The sequence below is a fragment of the Marmota flaviventris genome, chromosome 12 (genome assembly GCF_047511675.1).
Source record: "Marmota flaviventris isolate mMarFla1 chromosome 12, mMarFla1.hap1, whole genome shotgun sequence".
Lineage (NCBI taxonomy): Eukaryota > Metazoa > Chordata > Mammalia > Rodentia > Sciuridae > Marmota > Marmota flaviventris.
The window spans coordinates 56,084,593-56,100,140 of NC_092509.1; the positions used below are offsets into that span (position 1 = coordinate 56,084,593).

The 15,548-nt window shown below is 38.3% G+C and overlaps 1 protein-coding gene across 1 annotated transcript in view; it reads right to left on the minus strand.

Moving 5' to 3' along the window:
• The window catches only part of LOC114087098 (kinesin-like protein KIF28P), an 80,395-nt gene that overhangs the window by 47,056 nt on the left and 17,791 nt on the right, over positions 1 to 15,548 (minus strand). Inside the window, exon 2 of the mRNA XM_071619671.1 lies at positions 11,550 to 11,744. Coding sequence (XP_071475772.1) covers positions 11,550 to 11,744 — 195 coding nt within the window. The remainder of the gene's footprint in view (positions 1 to 11,549; positions 11,745 to 15,548) is intronic.

Consider the following 15,548-nt stretch of genomic DNA (forward strand, 5'->3'; position numbering starts at 1 on the left):
TTGCTTATAAGAGGGCATGTGGTCTGGCTCCTTTTGTTATCTGGGGTATAGCCATTGCCAGCAACAGTTCTCTTATTTGAAGCTCTTTTAAAGAGTACATTTCTCCCTGTCATCTAATATCAAAAATAAAACAGGAAGTAAGAATAATCTGCTACATTTGTTAAAATTTTACTAGAAAAAAAATTCATGTAACTTTTATTTCTGAGAAATATGTACATATCAACTTGTTGTGATTTTCATAAAGACAATAGACAATAACCAGTTTTCTTATAATATTTGTTTTTCATAAGAAAGAAATAGAAAAGTCAGTGGAGCTTCAGACCTGAAATGTAGAATGTGATCTATAGTTAACCAGAATGCTGTGGCCATGCTTTTACCAGAAAAATATATATTTATAATGGCTGTCTACTTTAGCCAAACCTCAGAGTGATTACTAAACCTAGTAACTGGTTTTGCTGTCTTTCTTTATCAGCACTACATTTCTAATTTCTTCCCATCCACCATTGATAATAAAATATAGGAAATATTTTCCTACACTACATTTCATTGTGTTAGTCAGTTTTCTACCAATGCAACAAAATACCTGAGATAATCAACTTATAAGAAGGAAAGGTTTGTTTTGCTCACAGTTTCAGACCTTGGTCAGTTGGCATAATTACTCTGGGCTCATGGCAGAAGTACATGGCAGGGGAGGCCTGTTCACTTCATGGCAGTCAAGAAGCAAACAGGAAGAGGAAAGTGCTGGAGTTCCAATATCCCCTTAAGCACACACCCTGTATGTCCCAACTTCCTTTCACTAGGCCCAACTTCTGAAAGTTCCACCCCTTCCAAGAGCTCCATAGGCTGGGGACCAAGCCTCTAAAACATGATCCTTTGCAGATTGTTTCCAATAGACACATGAAACAAAAATTCTACAATGTATTAGTAGGTGCTCAACAAAAACTCACTTTGGGATAGGAGAAGTTGACAGGTTTCCTTATAGTACAATTCTTAAAGTCTTTTGAAACTAATTAGTTAATATTAACTGAGTCATCCATTTTAAGTATACCATTTGATGAATTTTAACATATGTAGTGGGCCATGTGACCACCACTACAATCAAGATATTTTTGTTTTATTTTAATCACTCCAAGAAGTCCCCTTGTGTTACTCTGCAGCCAGGTCCCTCCTCCCACCAGAGGCCACTGGCCACTGCTAATTTACTTTCTGTAAATATATATATAAATTAAATATATATAATGTGTATATATAATTATATATATATATATATATATATATATATATATATATATATATATAATTTCCATAGAAGTGGAGTTGTATAGTATACAGTCTCATGTATTTGATTTCTTTCATTTAGTATGTTGCTTTTGAGATTCATCCATGTTGTTGCAGGTAATCAGTGTTTCCTTTTTATTGCTGAATTGTATTCTACTTTATAAATACATCATGATCTTATTCATTCACAAGTTGGTGGAAATTTGAGTTGTTTCCAATTTGTAATCATTATATATAAAGCTGCCATGGACATTTGCATACAGTTATATGTGAAGAAATATTTTTTTTCTCCTAAGGTTGTATGATTAAGTATATGCTTAAATTTGGAAACACCTTATTTTCCAAAATAACTGAACGATTTTGCATTTCCATGAACACTGTATGAGTGTTCCAGGTGTTCCACATGCATGTCAACACTTAGTATTATCAGTTTTTAATTTTTATCATTCTCATGAACGTATACTACTACTTTATGAGTATTAGTTTGCATTTCCCTAAGGAATAATGAAGTGGAATATTTTGAGACCCTGTTTCAAAACAAAATTTAAAAAGGTTCTAGGAATGTAGCTCAGTGGTAGAACACTTGCCTAGCATGTGCAAGCCCTGGGTTCAATCCCCAGAACAGCAAAACAATGAAAATAAAAAACATTACACTAGAGAAATTTACTGTCTAGATTTGGGTAAATACATTCTATGATGTTTGCACAATGAAAAAAAAATCACCTAATGACACCTTGTTTATAGTATATCCCTGTTGTTGAGCAATGCATTACTATGATTTGTTATGGCAGCCCTAGCAAACTAATACAGGTGACAAGGTACTTTTCAACAAATAGTGCCAAAGGTACTGGATATTAATATGATGGACCAAAGAAAAATCATTTCTTCATACTTTTTAAAATCAGCTTAAAATGGATCATACACCTCACTATTAGAGTTAAAATTATAAAACCTCTATAGAAAAAAAAAAGAGAAAAATTATTGTAACCCTAGAACTGGCAAAAATGCCTAAGGGCACAAAAAGTATAAAGAAGTATTTTGTTAAGTAAGCCTTTGTTATGAAAACAATAAATGAAAAGGCAAGCCATCAAGAAAGAAAATATTTGCAAAACAAATATCTAATAAAGTATCTAAAATATTAATAAATCCTTATAACTTTATTTAAAAAGAAAAATAAGTCAAGGTACCCTCTTTCATTTCTGACCTTCATTCTTTGTATATTTTTGGAAATTTTGGCTAGATATTTATCAATTGATCTTTTTGTACCAAATTTCTATTTCACTGATTTTTCCTCTATTGTTTTACATTGCATTTATTATTGCTTTTATCTTTCTTACTTCTGTACTTATTTTGTGTTTAACTTATTCTTTTTTCCCCCCTAAGTTCTTAGGTGGAAGCTTACAATATTGATTTTTAAGATATTCTTCTCTAATAAAAGTCTTAATGCTATCCAATTTCTTCTAAGTTCTGTTTTAGATGCATTGGATACATTGTGATAGATGTTCTGGTTTTCATTCTGCTTAAGATGTTTTCTGATTTCTATTCTAGCTTGATTTGTGATACTATAACAGACTATCACAGACTGGGTAATTTTTAATGAACAGACATTTATAGACTCACAATTCTAGAGGTTGGGAAGTCCAAGATCAGTGGCCCAGCATCTGGTAAAAGCCTTCTTGATGCATTATCTTATGGTGGAAAGTCAGAGAGGACAAGAGCAAGAGAGAAGAAAGTGGTTCCTCGTGTTACATATCCATTAGTGCATTTGGCAAATTGGTTATGTGGTCAGAACCTTTTGTGGATCTGCAAAACTTGTTTCAGATGCTTGAAAAGATTAAAAATGAGTTGGCTCCTTCTTACTGTGCTGGAAAAAGACAAGGCTTTAAACTTGTCAAATCGTAATTTGGACCTAAGAATGGGATATTATTGAGAGTTGATATTACCAATTATCACTAAATTGCCATTTTTGTATACTGTTTTTTCTTTCATTTGTGGAAAATATTTTGCTATTCTGTGGCTGCTCTCACTTTGTCTTTTCTCAAGTAATTATGGAATATGTACGGTGTTGGGAATAAGCATTATTTCATACTAAAAGTTCATAAGGACTCATAAATGCTGACTCTGTAATGTATAAAGGATGTTAAAGAATACCATTGCACATTCAGGAATGTTTGCATTTGCCTCTAAGTAGAAGGAAAACAGGTGTCTATGCTTTGCAATGGCCAATGAATCACTAATGCCTTATTTTCCAGGCAAACATTAGAGAATGTAAACCAGACAAATTTATTTACTATTTTAAGAAAACTACCGACTAGCCGAAGATTGTTTTTTGTAAACAGTATGTCTGAGTCTACAATCATTTGAAGAACTATAAATTCTTCTTAGAAAAATTAAAATGCCTGCCAAAAATAATTGTAAATTTGCTTATATTCCATCACATTCAGATGACTTGGTTGCGACCAATATCAGTGAAGTAGAGAGATCCACATACTTTATAGATCCAAACACCCTTTATGTAGGTAACCATAAAAGATGAGAGCCTTCACGCATTGGTGACGGTGTCTGGAAACATTGGTATTTTAAGAGTCTTTTGCAGGGTAACTTAATGTTTTCTTAATAAACAGTGTTTTAGCTGCACATTCCTTCTAAATAAATTATCTTCCTTTTCAAAAAGTACTCCTATGAAAGAAATTTTAGCAATTTCTCATTGACTGATTCAATATTAAGCATTCATGAAAGATTTTGATCTCTATGAAGTTAATGCTATGCCATGAAACAATTTTTTTCAAGTCCCCATTAGTGATAATGCTTTTACCCCCTCTACCGAAGGTCAAAGATAGGAAACAAATCTTTTTTTTTCTTTGCTTATATATGTGTAATGTATGATATAAAAATATTCATATTGGCAATTTTAGTTACACATACTGGTGTGGCTGTAATTTTTTAAAACATAATTGACTGTTTTGTCTGAGTAAAGTAGGCATTGATCACAGTGTCTACTAAGAGGTAATTCACTTATTCCCTTCCAATAATCCTTAAATTCTAAATTTTCACATTTGGGAAATAACAGGAGGGGAATATAATTAAATTGGGAGATAATGGTGTAACTTCTCACCTTGGAAGACATTTTTCTAGACTCAGAGAAGAAATAATGCCTCTACCATTTTCTATTGGTGACTTGAAAATTGAAGTTTTAGTCAGGAAGAAATAAATTAACCTCTGGGAATTTGTATAGTACTATCTATGCAGCATTGTTATAGTCAGATAATTTCTCTGTTTTGAATATTATTTCCTGATGCTTTGAACAAAATTTTGTTAAAAATAATTTTTTTCATTTAATGTACAGTTAACAGTTAATGAATATTTCATTATATTAAAAGTGAAGTTATAAAAGATTAAAAAATGATAAATTCTGAAAAAAAAAGAGAAGAAAGTGAGTGGCACTTACCCTTTGTAAGAAACCCACTTTCACAATAATGACAATAATCCATTAGGCTTTGCTCTCATGACCAATCATTTCTTAAAATTCCAACTTACTTGGGGCTGGGGATAGAGCTCAGTTGGTAGAGTGCTTCCCTCGCATTCACAAGGTTCAGTCCCCTGAACCACCAAAAAAAAAATTCTCACCTCTCAACACTCGGGATTGGGGATAACATTGCCAACATGTGAATTTGGGGCAACACATTTAACCCACAGAAATTTTCCTTATGATTTCTTTCTTGACCTATGGATAGAAGACTTGTCATTTCCCAAGTCATTGTGAATTTTTCCAAATATATTTCTGTTACTTCTTTCGGGAGGTGGGTTACCAGGGATTAAACTCAGGGGCACTCAACCACTGAGCTACATCCTCAGCCCTATTTTGTATTTTATTTACAGACAGGGTCTCACTGAGTTGCTTAGCTCCTCCTTATTGCTGAGGCTAGCTTTGAACTTGCAATCCTCCTGCCTCAGCCTCCTAAGCTGCTGGGATTACAGGCGTGTGCCACTGCTCCCGGCTCTAGTTTAATTCTATTTTGGTCAGAGAATATATTTTTGAGACTTCGGTCATCTTTTATTGAGACCAGTTTTATGATCTGGAATATGACCTGTTGTGATCAATGTTGCATATGTGCTTAAAGAGTGTGTACAATTGGGTACAGTGATACACACCTGTAACCCCAGTGATTTGGGAGGCTGAGGCAGGAGGATCCCAAGTTATAGTCCTCAGGAACTTAGGGAGATCCTGTCTCAAAATAAAAATGAAAAGGGCTGGACATGTAGCTCCGTGGTAAAGCACCTCTAGGTTCAATCCCCAGTACAGAAAGGAAGGAAGAAGGAAATGGAGGAAAGTGGGAGAAGAAAAGAATGTGTACTGCTGTGAAGGGGTGTGGCAGGAGGTCTGTAATCATCAAGTAGGTTCACAGTGTTGTTCCAGTCCTCTCTAATTTTACTGATTTGGGGTTTTTAAAAAATCAATTACTAGGATAGGAGTATGAAATCACCAAACACCTCCTTCCACTTTCAGGGTTTTTTGTTTCATGTACTTTGAAGTTCAGTTATTAGGTGCCCACCCATTCAGAGTAGTTATGTCTTCTTAAAGAGACGGTTCCTTTATCCTCATGAAACATTTTTGTTCTGCAGTCCATTTTGTGTGGTGTAAATGTAGCGTCTTTCTTTTTTCTTTTCTTTTCTTTTTTTTTTTTTTTTTTGGTAAGAAAAAGGAAAAAGAAGTTTTGTTGCTTTGCTAGCAAAGGAGAAACACAGGGGACTCCTGTGCCAAAGGCTGTGATTCTAGCTGCCAGGGGAAACAGAAGGCCTTTCAAGAAGGGATTAAAAGGCCATATTCCTGCTATGCCATGGCAGGAGTCATGAATCATTTGTAGTCTTGAGAGAGCCATTTCTCAGACCTGCAGACGACAGCCCTGAAGTCCGGATTCCCTCACTCCTGTGGCCCATGAGTCAAAGGATAGATAAATTAGGATGAAAAGAAGGTTCATCTTCCTTCTCCCACAGCTGAGAAATGGAGAAGAGGAAGGAAAAAAAGAATGTGTTTCCAAATAAGCCAGTGGCAGACAGCAAGTGTTATATTCAAAGCACGAAGGGGATCCTGTTACATATCTATATTTCTTGTGGGACAATTCACAGTAGTCAAGTTATAGAATAACTAGGTGCCTAATTATGGATTAATGAATGAAGAAAATGTGATACACACACACACACACACACACACACACACGATGGAGTATTATTCAGTCATAAAGAACAAAATCATGTCATTTGCAGGAAAACAGATGGAACTGGAGATCATACAAAAGCCAGGGGGCTGGAGCTGGAGCTCAGTGGCAGAGCACCACATAAAATAAACAAACAAAAATGAAGGCACCAACAGACACTAGTATGGCAATATGTAAATCAACGGATGTGTAACTGATGTGATTCTGCAATCTGTGTATGGGGTGAAGGTGGGAGTTCATAACCCACTTGAATCAAAGTATGGAATATGATATGTCAAGAAATTTGTAATGTTTTGAACAACCCACAATAAAAAATTAAAAAAAAAAATGAAGGCTTGCTGTCCATAAAAAAAAAAACAAAACATTAAAAAAAATGCCAGACTCAGAAAATAAGAATTGCAGGGTTTCTCTCATATGTGAATCCTCTCGTCTATATTTCCATGCCAACAGAACCACTGTAGTGTCCTGGGAGAAGACAGGTCTCTGAAGAAGGGTCCAAGTCGTTCCCATAGGACCAGCAGGGTTCCTGGCATATGTGACAGAAAAGCAGTTCAGCCTGCTCCAGTCAAAGGGTAAACAGGATTATTTAGGAAAGTCCATACATATCAAGAGAGAGAGACCCTTCTGCTGTAAAACAAGGAAGAGGTATTCAAGGGAGAAAGTGGGCCATGCCCAGAGGGAGAGAGCCTCATTTTGTGTTTCTTAGTGTTCACATGGTATGTATCTATTTCTTTCTTTATATTTAAATCAGGTTTCTTGTAGGCAGATATTATTAGATCCTGCTTTTTCTATCTGATCTAACAATCCTTGCCTCCTAATTGCATGTTTGAACTATTTATTTTTATTGTAATAATTCAGACGGTTGGCGTTAAATCTACTGTCTTGTTATCTGTATTCTACTCACCCCATATTCTCTCCCCACCCCACTCTTTTCCTGCCATCCTTTGGATTGAGAGTGTTTCATAATTATATTTTCCAACAGTTGACTCATTAGTTAGTTATATTTCTATTTTATTTTATATATATGTATATATATACATACACACATACACACACAACGTTTGGTTGCAGAGGGACACATACCTTTGTTTATTTGTTTTTATGTGGTGCTGAGGATCAAACCCAGCGCCTCACACGTGCGAGGCAAGCGCTCTACCGCTGAGCCACAACCCCAGCCCCTGTTTTATTTTTTTTTTATCACTCTAGGGCAGCAGATCTGAAGGAATATCCTGGGATGTATGAGATCCTCTCAGGGGTTTGTGAATTGAGATTTTTATTATCATATTCATATTGGCATTCTCTCACGATGGTACAGTGGAGGGTACAGTGGAACTTTCCAGGGGCTACATGGCATGTGATGTTGTAGGAGATTACATGTAAGATGGAGAATCCAGCTGTCTTTTATGAAGCCAGGCATTATAGAGATTTGGAACAATGTAAAGCAATGCTGCCTTCTTCTGTATTATTTTGGATTAAAAAAATATTTTTCATGAAAATGTTATTTTACATATTATTATATTAACTAATATTGGAATTTTTATGTTTAGATTAATAGATATTTTTTAAAATTTTCTCCACACGTCCTATCCTAGGGCCATTGTCACAAAGTGGCTCAACTGGGTGGCTTAAAACATCAAAATTTATTCTCTCAAGTTCTGGAAGCTAGCTAGGCACAGTGGCACATGCCTGTGATCCCAGCAGCTCGGGAGGCTGAGGCAGGAAGATCATGAGTTCAAAGCCAGCCTCAGCAAAAGCAAGGTGCTAAGCAACTCAGTGAGACCCTGTCTCTAAATAAAATACAAAATAGGGCTGGGGATGTGGCTCAGTGGTCGAGTGCCCCTGAATTCAATTCCCGGTACCCCCTGCACCGAAAAAATAGTTCTGGAAGCTGAAACTCTGAAATCCAGATGTTGAGAGGGTTGATTCCTTCTAGAATGTATTAGGGAGGACCTGTTCCAAGCCTCCCCCGTGGGTTTTGGTGGAGCCTTTGCCATTCCTGTGCCTGCAGCTGTGTCACGCCAATCCCTGTCTTCACTTGGTCCTCTATTTATGTGCCTGAGTCACCCACTTGTCCTTTTAAGGACACAATCGTTTGGGATAAAGAGCCTACCATACTGGGTATGTCCTCATCTTAATTACATCTGCACTGACCCTGTTTCCCAATAAGGTCACATTCTGAGGTTCTGAAAAGACATGGCTTCTGTGAGATGACATTCAACCCTGATGCTATAAATGGTGATAGATAAAACCCCCAAAGAGAAAGGCCCTTTGGGAGTCCTAAAACATTTTAAGAATGTAAAAAAGAATCATGAATCAAAAAGTTTGAGACCCAGTGCTCTAGGGTCAGGATGTATTTCTTCAACTTAAAATATCCTAGCTTCAGATACTATATCACTTCACATATAGGATAAAATCTCAAAATAATATACTCTACTACCTCTCATTTTGGGGTGTAATTATCATAACTTATTTCTATGTATGTTATAAACCCCATTGCTATTATTTTGTGTTGACAGTTAATTGGTTGATTGATTGACTGATCAATTGTAGTACCTGAGATCGAACCCAGGGATGCTCTACCACTGAACTATATCCATGGCTTTTTTTATTTTTCAATTTGAGACAGGGTCTTGCTAACTTGCTGAGGCTAGGCTCGAACTTGCAATCCTCCTGCTTCAGTCTCCTGAGCAGCTCGGATTACAAGTATGCACCACCACAGTCAGCTATCAGTTGTCTTTTAAATAAATTAAAAATTAGAAAAAAACATAATTTTGTGGAGTATAGAATCCTTGTTTGTTTGTTTCCATACTTGAAGATGTCACTCTACTGATTTCTGGCTTGCTTAATTCTGATGATATAGCTGCTGCCATTCTTCCTGTTTCTCTTTTTTTTCTCTTGTTGTTTTTAAGATTTTTCTCTTTATCACTGGATTATGGCAATTTAATTAAAATAGAACTCATTATGACTTTCCACCTACTTATTCTACTTAGGACTCATTAAGCTTCGTGGATCTGTGGTTTACAGCTTCCATCAAATTTGGAAAAACTTCAGTCATCATTTTTTGGGGGGCAGGAGTATCAGGGATTGAACTCAGGGGCACTCAACCACTGAGCCACATCCCCAGCTCTATTTTGTATTTTAATAGAAATAGGGTCTCACTGAGTTGCTTAGCACCTCGCTTTTGCTGAGGCTGGCTTTGAACTCACAATCCTCCTGCCTTGGCTTCCCAAGTGGCTGGGATTACAGGTGTTGCCATGTCGCCAGGCTCCTCTCAGGTTTTGACCTGTTAATCCAGCATTCTCTTATTAGGCTCTTTGATGCATTTAGTAATATTAAATTTTTTTAATCAAACGTTTTTAATTTTTTTCACTGGGACGTGATCCAAAGGGAAAAAAAACTTACATGGTCTTTGCAAACACTGAAAATTTTACAGTAAACTAAAATATGAATATGGCAAAAAATAAAAATGGCACAACATGGGATGTAGAATGAAAGCTTTTTCCCCCACACACAAGACCCATGAGTCACTTTCATACAAGGTAACTACTGTTGTCTGAGCTTTTTCTTCCAAAGCACTTAGTTGTGTTTCCTGAATGTAAAATATTAGTGCTTTTTTTTTTGGGGGGGGAGGCGGGGATTAGACCCAGGAGTGCTAAACCACTGAGCCACATCCCCAGCCCTATTTTGTATTTTATTTAGACACAGGGTCTCACTGAGTTACTTTGCGCTTCACTTTCACTGAGGCTGGCTTTGAACTTGCGACCCTCCTGTGTTAGCCTCCTGTGTTAGCCTCCTGTGTTAGCCTCCTGAGCCGCTGGGATTACAGGCGTGCGCCACCATGCCTGGCTTAATGTCTTGGTTTTTTCTCCTCTGTTGTCTTTGAGTTTAATAGAGACTCCTTCTTCTTAGAGTCTGAGCTTTGCAGTTGTTTTGTTGTAATACTTTCTAATTTTTATAAATGGGGTTTTGAACCTCCGCTGATGTAATGATAAGGTTTGGAGGGAAGGGCCCTCCTTCCTTAGGTAATTCCAGTTACAGTATGCTTGAAATAGTCCCCACAGGTTGCCAAGGCTCTGTTCCTGTTCCCTTCTCTCACTTTTAATAGATATTTTTAAAAATTTTCTCCACACGTCCTATCCTAGGGCCATTGTCACAAAGTGGCTCAACTGGGTGGCTTAAAACATCAAAATTTATTCTCTCAAGTTCTGGAAGCTAGCTAGGCACAGTGGCACATGCCTGTGATCCCAGCAGCTCGGGAGGCTGAGGCAGGAGGATCATGAGTTCAAAGCCAGCCTCAGCAAAAGCAAGGCACATTCTCCTCAGAATGTGTCTTGCAAACTCAGCCCAAAAATACTTTTAATAACCTGCCACCATATCTTCTGTGCAGAAAAAAACACCTTTCCTTTGTACCCTATTATATCCCATATTCCATATATATATTCTTATCACAGATCTTGAAACATTTGAATGCATTTATTTGCCTTCTCCACAAATGAATCTGTGAGCATCTTTAGGACAGAACAGTGTGTAGCACATAATATATGCTCAATAAAGCAGAGGTTCTCAGACTGGGCACTTTGGCACATGCCTATAATCCCTGAAGCTCGGGAGGCTGGGGCAGGAAGATTGTGAGTTCAAAGCCAGTCTCAGCAATTTAGTGAGGCCCTGTCTCAAAATAAATAAATAAATAAATAAATAGGGCTGGGGATGTGACTCAGTTGTTAAACTGAGTGCCTTACAAGTTTTCCTTATTTTGCTTAGCTCAGAGAGGCAAAATGTAATTTTTTTTGAATTATATCAATATATTAGCAAGTTAACAGATTTGAATGTCTAAAAAATATTTAGGCAATAGCTGCATTTCTAGGCCCTCATGTTCATCTTGAAATAAAAGGAATAAACTTTAAAATAAAAATCTTATACAGAATCATTTATTTATGCTTTCATAAAAATTAGTGTAGTGCTCACAGTCTAACCGTACACCAGAAAACAAAACATAACGAAACATGTTCTTTTTAAAAAACCTTCTACCATTGAAATTGTCTTAAAGGAGTTTACCTGGCCTGCAAATTTACTTGTAGGATCAGCTGAAATAAGGACACCATCTTTATCCTTTTGAAATCCACTGTGAGACCAATATGCCAGGTCAAAAGTGAATGACTTCACATGTTCTGGGTTCTTAGGGTCTTGGACAGTGAGGGTGGTCCTGGAATGCATGGAAACCACACATTTGCTCCCAAAGTTCTTCTCTCTCTATAATCAAAGTACAAATTCACAATCAATGATAAGTTTTCTTTGTTATCCAAGTCAATCATTTTGTAAGTCTTTATATCTAGTAGGAAAATAAACCAGGAACTTACCATTCCTTTTTTTTCTCTAAATGTATTATTCTTAGCAGCTGTTATGACAAACAGGTGTTCCTGTACTCCCTCCAAATTTTCAAAAGGCGTGTGTCTAGTTATATTAATGTTCTGAGAATAGTTGGATCTTTAACACCTAGCTACACAAATAGCAATAACTATAGCATTGGAGAGATCAACTTCTAACACAGTTCAATTAAAACTAGTAAAAAAAATTAAAATGAAAAAAACTACCATGTAAAGTCTTTGGAAAGGTCCTATGGGTGAACAATAAATGAATGAATATGCATTCTCAATAAAATCTACCAAAATTCATGTTTTAGTCAGCTTTTGTGTCCCTGTAGCCTAAGACCTGATGAGAACAATTTTAGAAGAGGAAAGTTTGATTCCTCATTTCCAAGAGCTTCTGAACCACACATAGTCAGGTTAGTCAGAAATGGGTCCTGGTACCCATTTCTGGTTTAGTCAGCTTTTTCACCACCGTGATCAAAAGACCTGACACTAACTGCCTTAGAGGATGGAAAAGTTTTTTGGCTCACAGTTGCAGAGGTCTCTGTCCATAAATGACCAACTCACTGCTCTGGGCCCAAGGTGAGGCAGAACATCGAGGTGGAAGGATGTGGCAAGAGAGGAAAGCAGCTCAGGACATGGCAACAAGGGAGCACAGAGACCAAGTTCTGCTCACCAAGGACAAAATATATATATTCAAAGGTATACCCCCCCACACCATGACCCACCTCCTCTAGCCACACCCTACCTGCCCACAATCACCACCCAGTTAATCCATTCAAGTGGATTAATGCCATGATTAGGTTAAGGCTCTCATAACCCAATCATTTAACCTCTAAACCTTCTTACGTTGTCTAACACATGAGCTTCTGGAGGACAAGTTATATCTAAACCATAACAATTCAGTAGGAAATGAAAGTCAGTGGTATTTGAAGCAAGACATTTTACTCCTCCCCGCTGCCCATTTGGCAAGATGGAGCCTCCATGCTAGACTATTATACCCCCAAACACAAGACTGCTTCTGTTCCAGATCCCAGTTGGATGTATTTCTTCCCAGGAAAATCAGAATATCAGCATTTCTCATTCTGTCTCCATCTTCCTGTTGCTGAGGTTAAGTCCTGGGTTGGACAGGGGTGGGGGGGGGGGGCTTCCTCTTCTGCCCAGCTCCTACTCATAGGAAAGAGGCTCTACTTTAGTTATAGCATGCTGAGATTACGGGAGTCCTGACCACCCTTGTTTCCAGTCCTGAGATCATGTTTCCATACCAGGGGGGAACAAACTGAGAGGACTTCAAATTGCTCTTCTGTCTTCTCTGAATGCTCAGCCTCTGGAGCTGGGTGTTACCAGGGAGCAATTCTCTATTTCCCACAGAGCCCTGCTTGGAGATTTTTTTGCCTGGGAGAATAAACAGGCCGTAAAGCCCATGGTGGCTAACATTTCTTCCCAAAATAACTTTTGTGAGGCAAGGAAGCTTGGAGAAATTCAAGCTTAGGGATGCTCTCGAGAATACTAGAAGTTGGGATGAAAGACACAAAGAAAGAAAATCGTATGCCCTCTAGTGTTCAGGGGAGAACTGGGGAAGAGAATAGCTAGAAAGTTCCCTTCTGAGGGCCAGAAAACATATCCCACACTGTTCTCAGAAACTGTTCCTTCAAAGGCATCAGAATTTGATTAGTTTGTAAAGCAATGTGTGTTCTAGGGCATTGTTGAAAACAATAGTTAATAGTGAAGTTTAACAGTTGGGCATGCATATTGTCCCTGCAAAAGGGGACAGTGAAACACCATGTCCCTGAATACCCCCCGTCTCTGTTCCCCAAAACCTAGCCAAACTAAGGAAACAGTGAGAACAAGCCCGAGCCAGAAAGTCCGTTTACAGATTCTGTTGGAGGACACTGGCTTTCTCTCTGAATGTTGGGAACTAGGGCAAGTTAGTGTCATCTGTAGAAAGTGACTGTCTTGCATGTACTCCAGGACAGTTGTTCCTTGGGATGCTGGTCATACAAGCTTAACTAAACAAGATGATGCAGATGACATCACTGCTTCTGCAGCCTAAGATGAAATTCCTCTCTGAGTGGGGATTAGTGTGGGTCTGAAGGTACCATGAAAAGGATATGTGTCACTCATCCAACCAGCTGCCACGATGCAAATACTGTGAGGGAAAGGAGGCGTCACTTAGCAAAGAACCATGAGGGACGGAAGTGCTGTCAGCCTGAACTGAACTCTTCCTGGAGCAGTCACTGAGAGGAAGAGCCCTACCCCAAGCATTGTTATCCCAAGGTGACTGGGGTATACCCCAAACTGTGTCTCCCCAGGGCAAAATGGCTGGCAGAGTTGGAGAGGGGTTAATAGACTCTTCACTGAAAGAATCCAGTCAGTGACTAAACCAATAAATAAGCAAATAAAAATAACAAGCTGCTGGGCATGGCGATGAATGCCTGTAATACCACTGGCTTGGGAGGCTGAGGCAGGAGGATTGGGAGTTCAAAGCCAGCCTCACCGTAGCTGAGGCATTAAGCTAAATAAAATACAAAATAGGGCTGGGGATGTGGCTCAGTGGTCGGGTGCCCCTGAGTTCAATCCTTGGTATCCCCCAAAAAAAGCCATAGAGAGAAGGGAGGAGACTCTGGGTATCAGAGTGTTACAATATAATATCTAAAATTTTCAGTTTCAAAAAAAAATGAGGTGCTCAAGGTAACAGGAGAGTATAGCCCACACACTGGGGAGAAAATAAACAACAAAAACTGTATTTGAGGGCAGTGGTTGTGGCTCAGGGGTAGAGTACTTGCCTAGCATGTGTGAGGCACTGGGTTCCTTTCTCAGCACCAAATAAAAAAATAAACAAATAAAATAAAGGTATTTTGTCCATCTATAACTAAAAATATATTTTTTAAAAAAACTATATTTGAGGCTGGGTGTCGTGGTGCATGCCTGTAATCCCAGCTGCTCAGGATGCTGAGGCAGGAGGATCACGAGTTCAAAGCCAGCCTCAATAACTTTGCAAGGCCCTAAGCAACTCAGTAAGACTCTGTCTCTAAATAAAATATTAAAGGCGGCTGGGGATGTGGCTCAGTGGTTAAGCACCCCTGGGTTCAGTCCCTGGTACCAAAACAACAACAACAACAACAAAAAACTATTTCCCCAACTAATTCTCATATACCTGTTAGGTAGAACTTGAAACAAACAATGCCATATCCTCCATCATAGGGCAAGAGTTACCTCACAGTCACTCTGACTCAGCCTAACCTTAAACTCCAAACCACACTCCATCATCATGCGAAGAAAAGAAATTGTTACCTGGGACTGGAATCCTGAAAACACCTGGTTCAACATGGAAGAGTGACCAGCTCAAAAAATGGCGGTAACAACTAAAGGCCCCTTCACTGACAACCCCCCAGCAATAGACTTTGATAAACCCAGCCTAATTCCCTCTTAAGATCAAGAGCCATCTCGTCAAAAGTTATAAACGGTTCATTTCTGTTTTCTGTAAAATATTAGGATTTCTAATTGGCCTGGCAATATTTCTATGTTTTAAACTTGCTTGGAATGCCTGCCCATGCCTTGAACTCACCCATGCCTGGCTTTCCCTGACCAGATAACAACCCTCTCTGAAAACTCAGTGGCACCTCATAAAGTCTGGCTTTCTCTGACCAGATAACAACCCTCTCTGAAACCTCAGTGGTGTCTCATA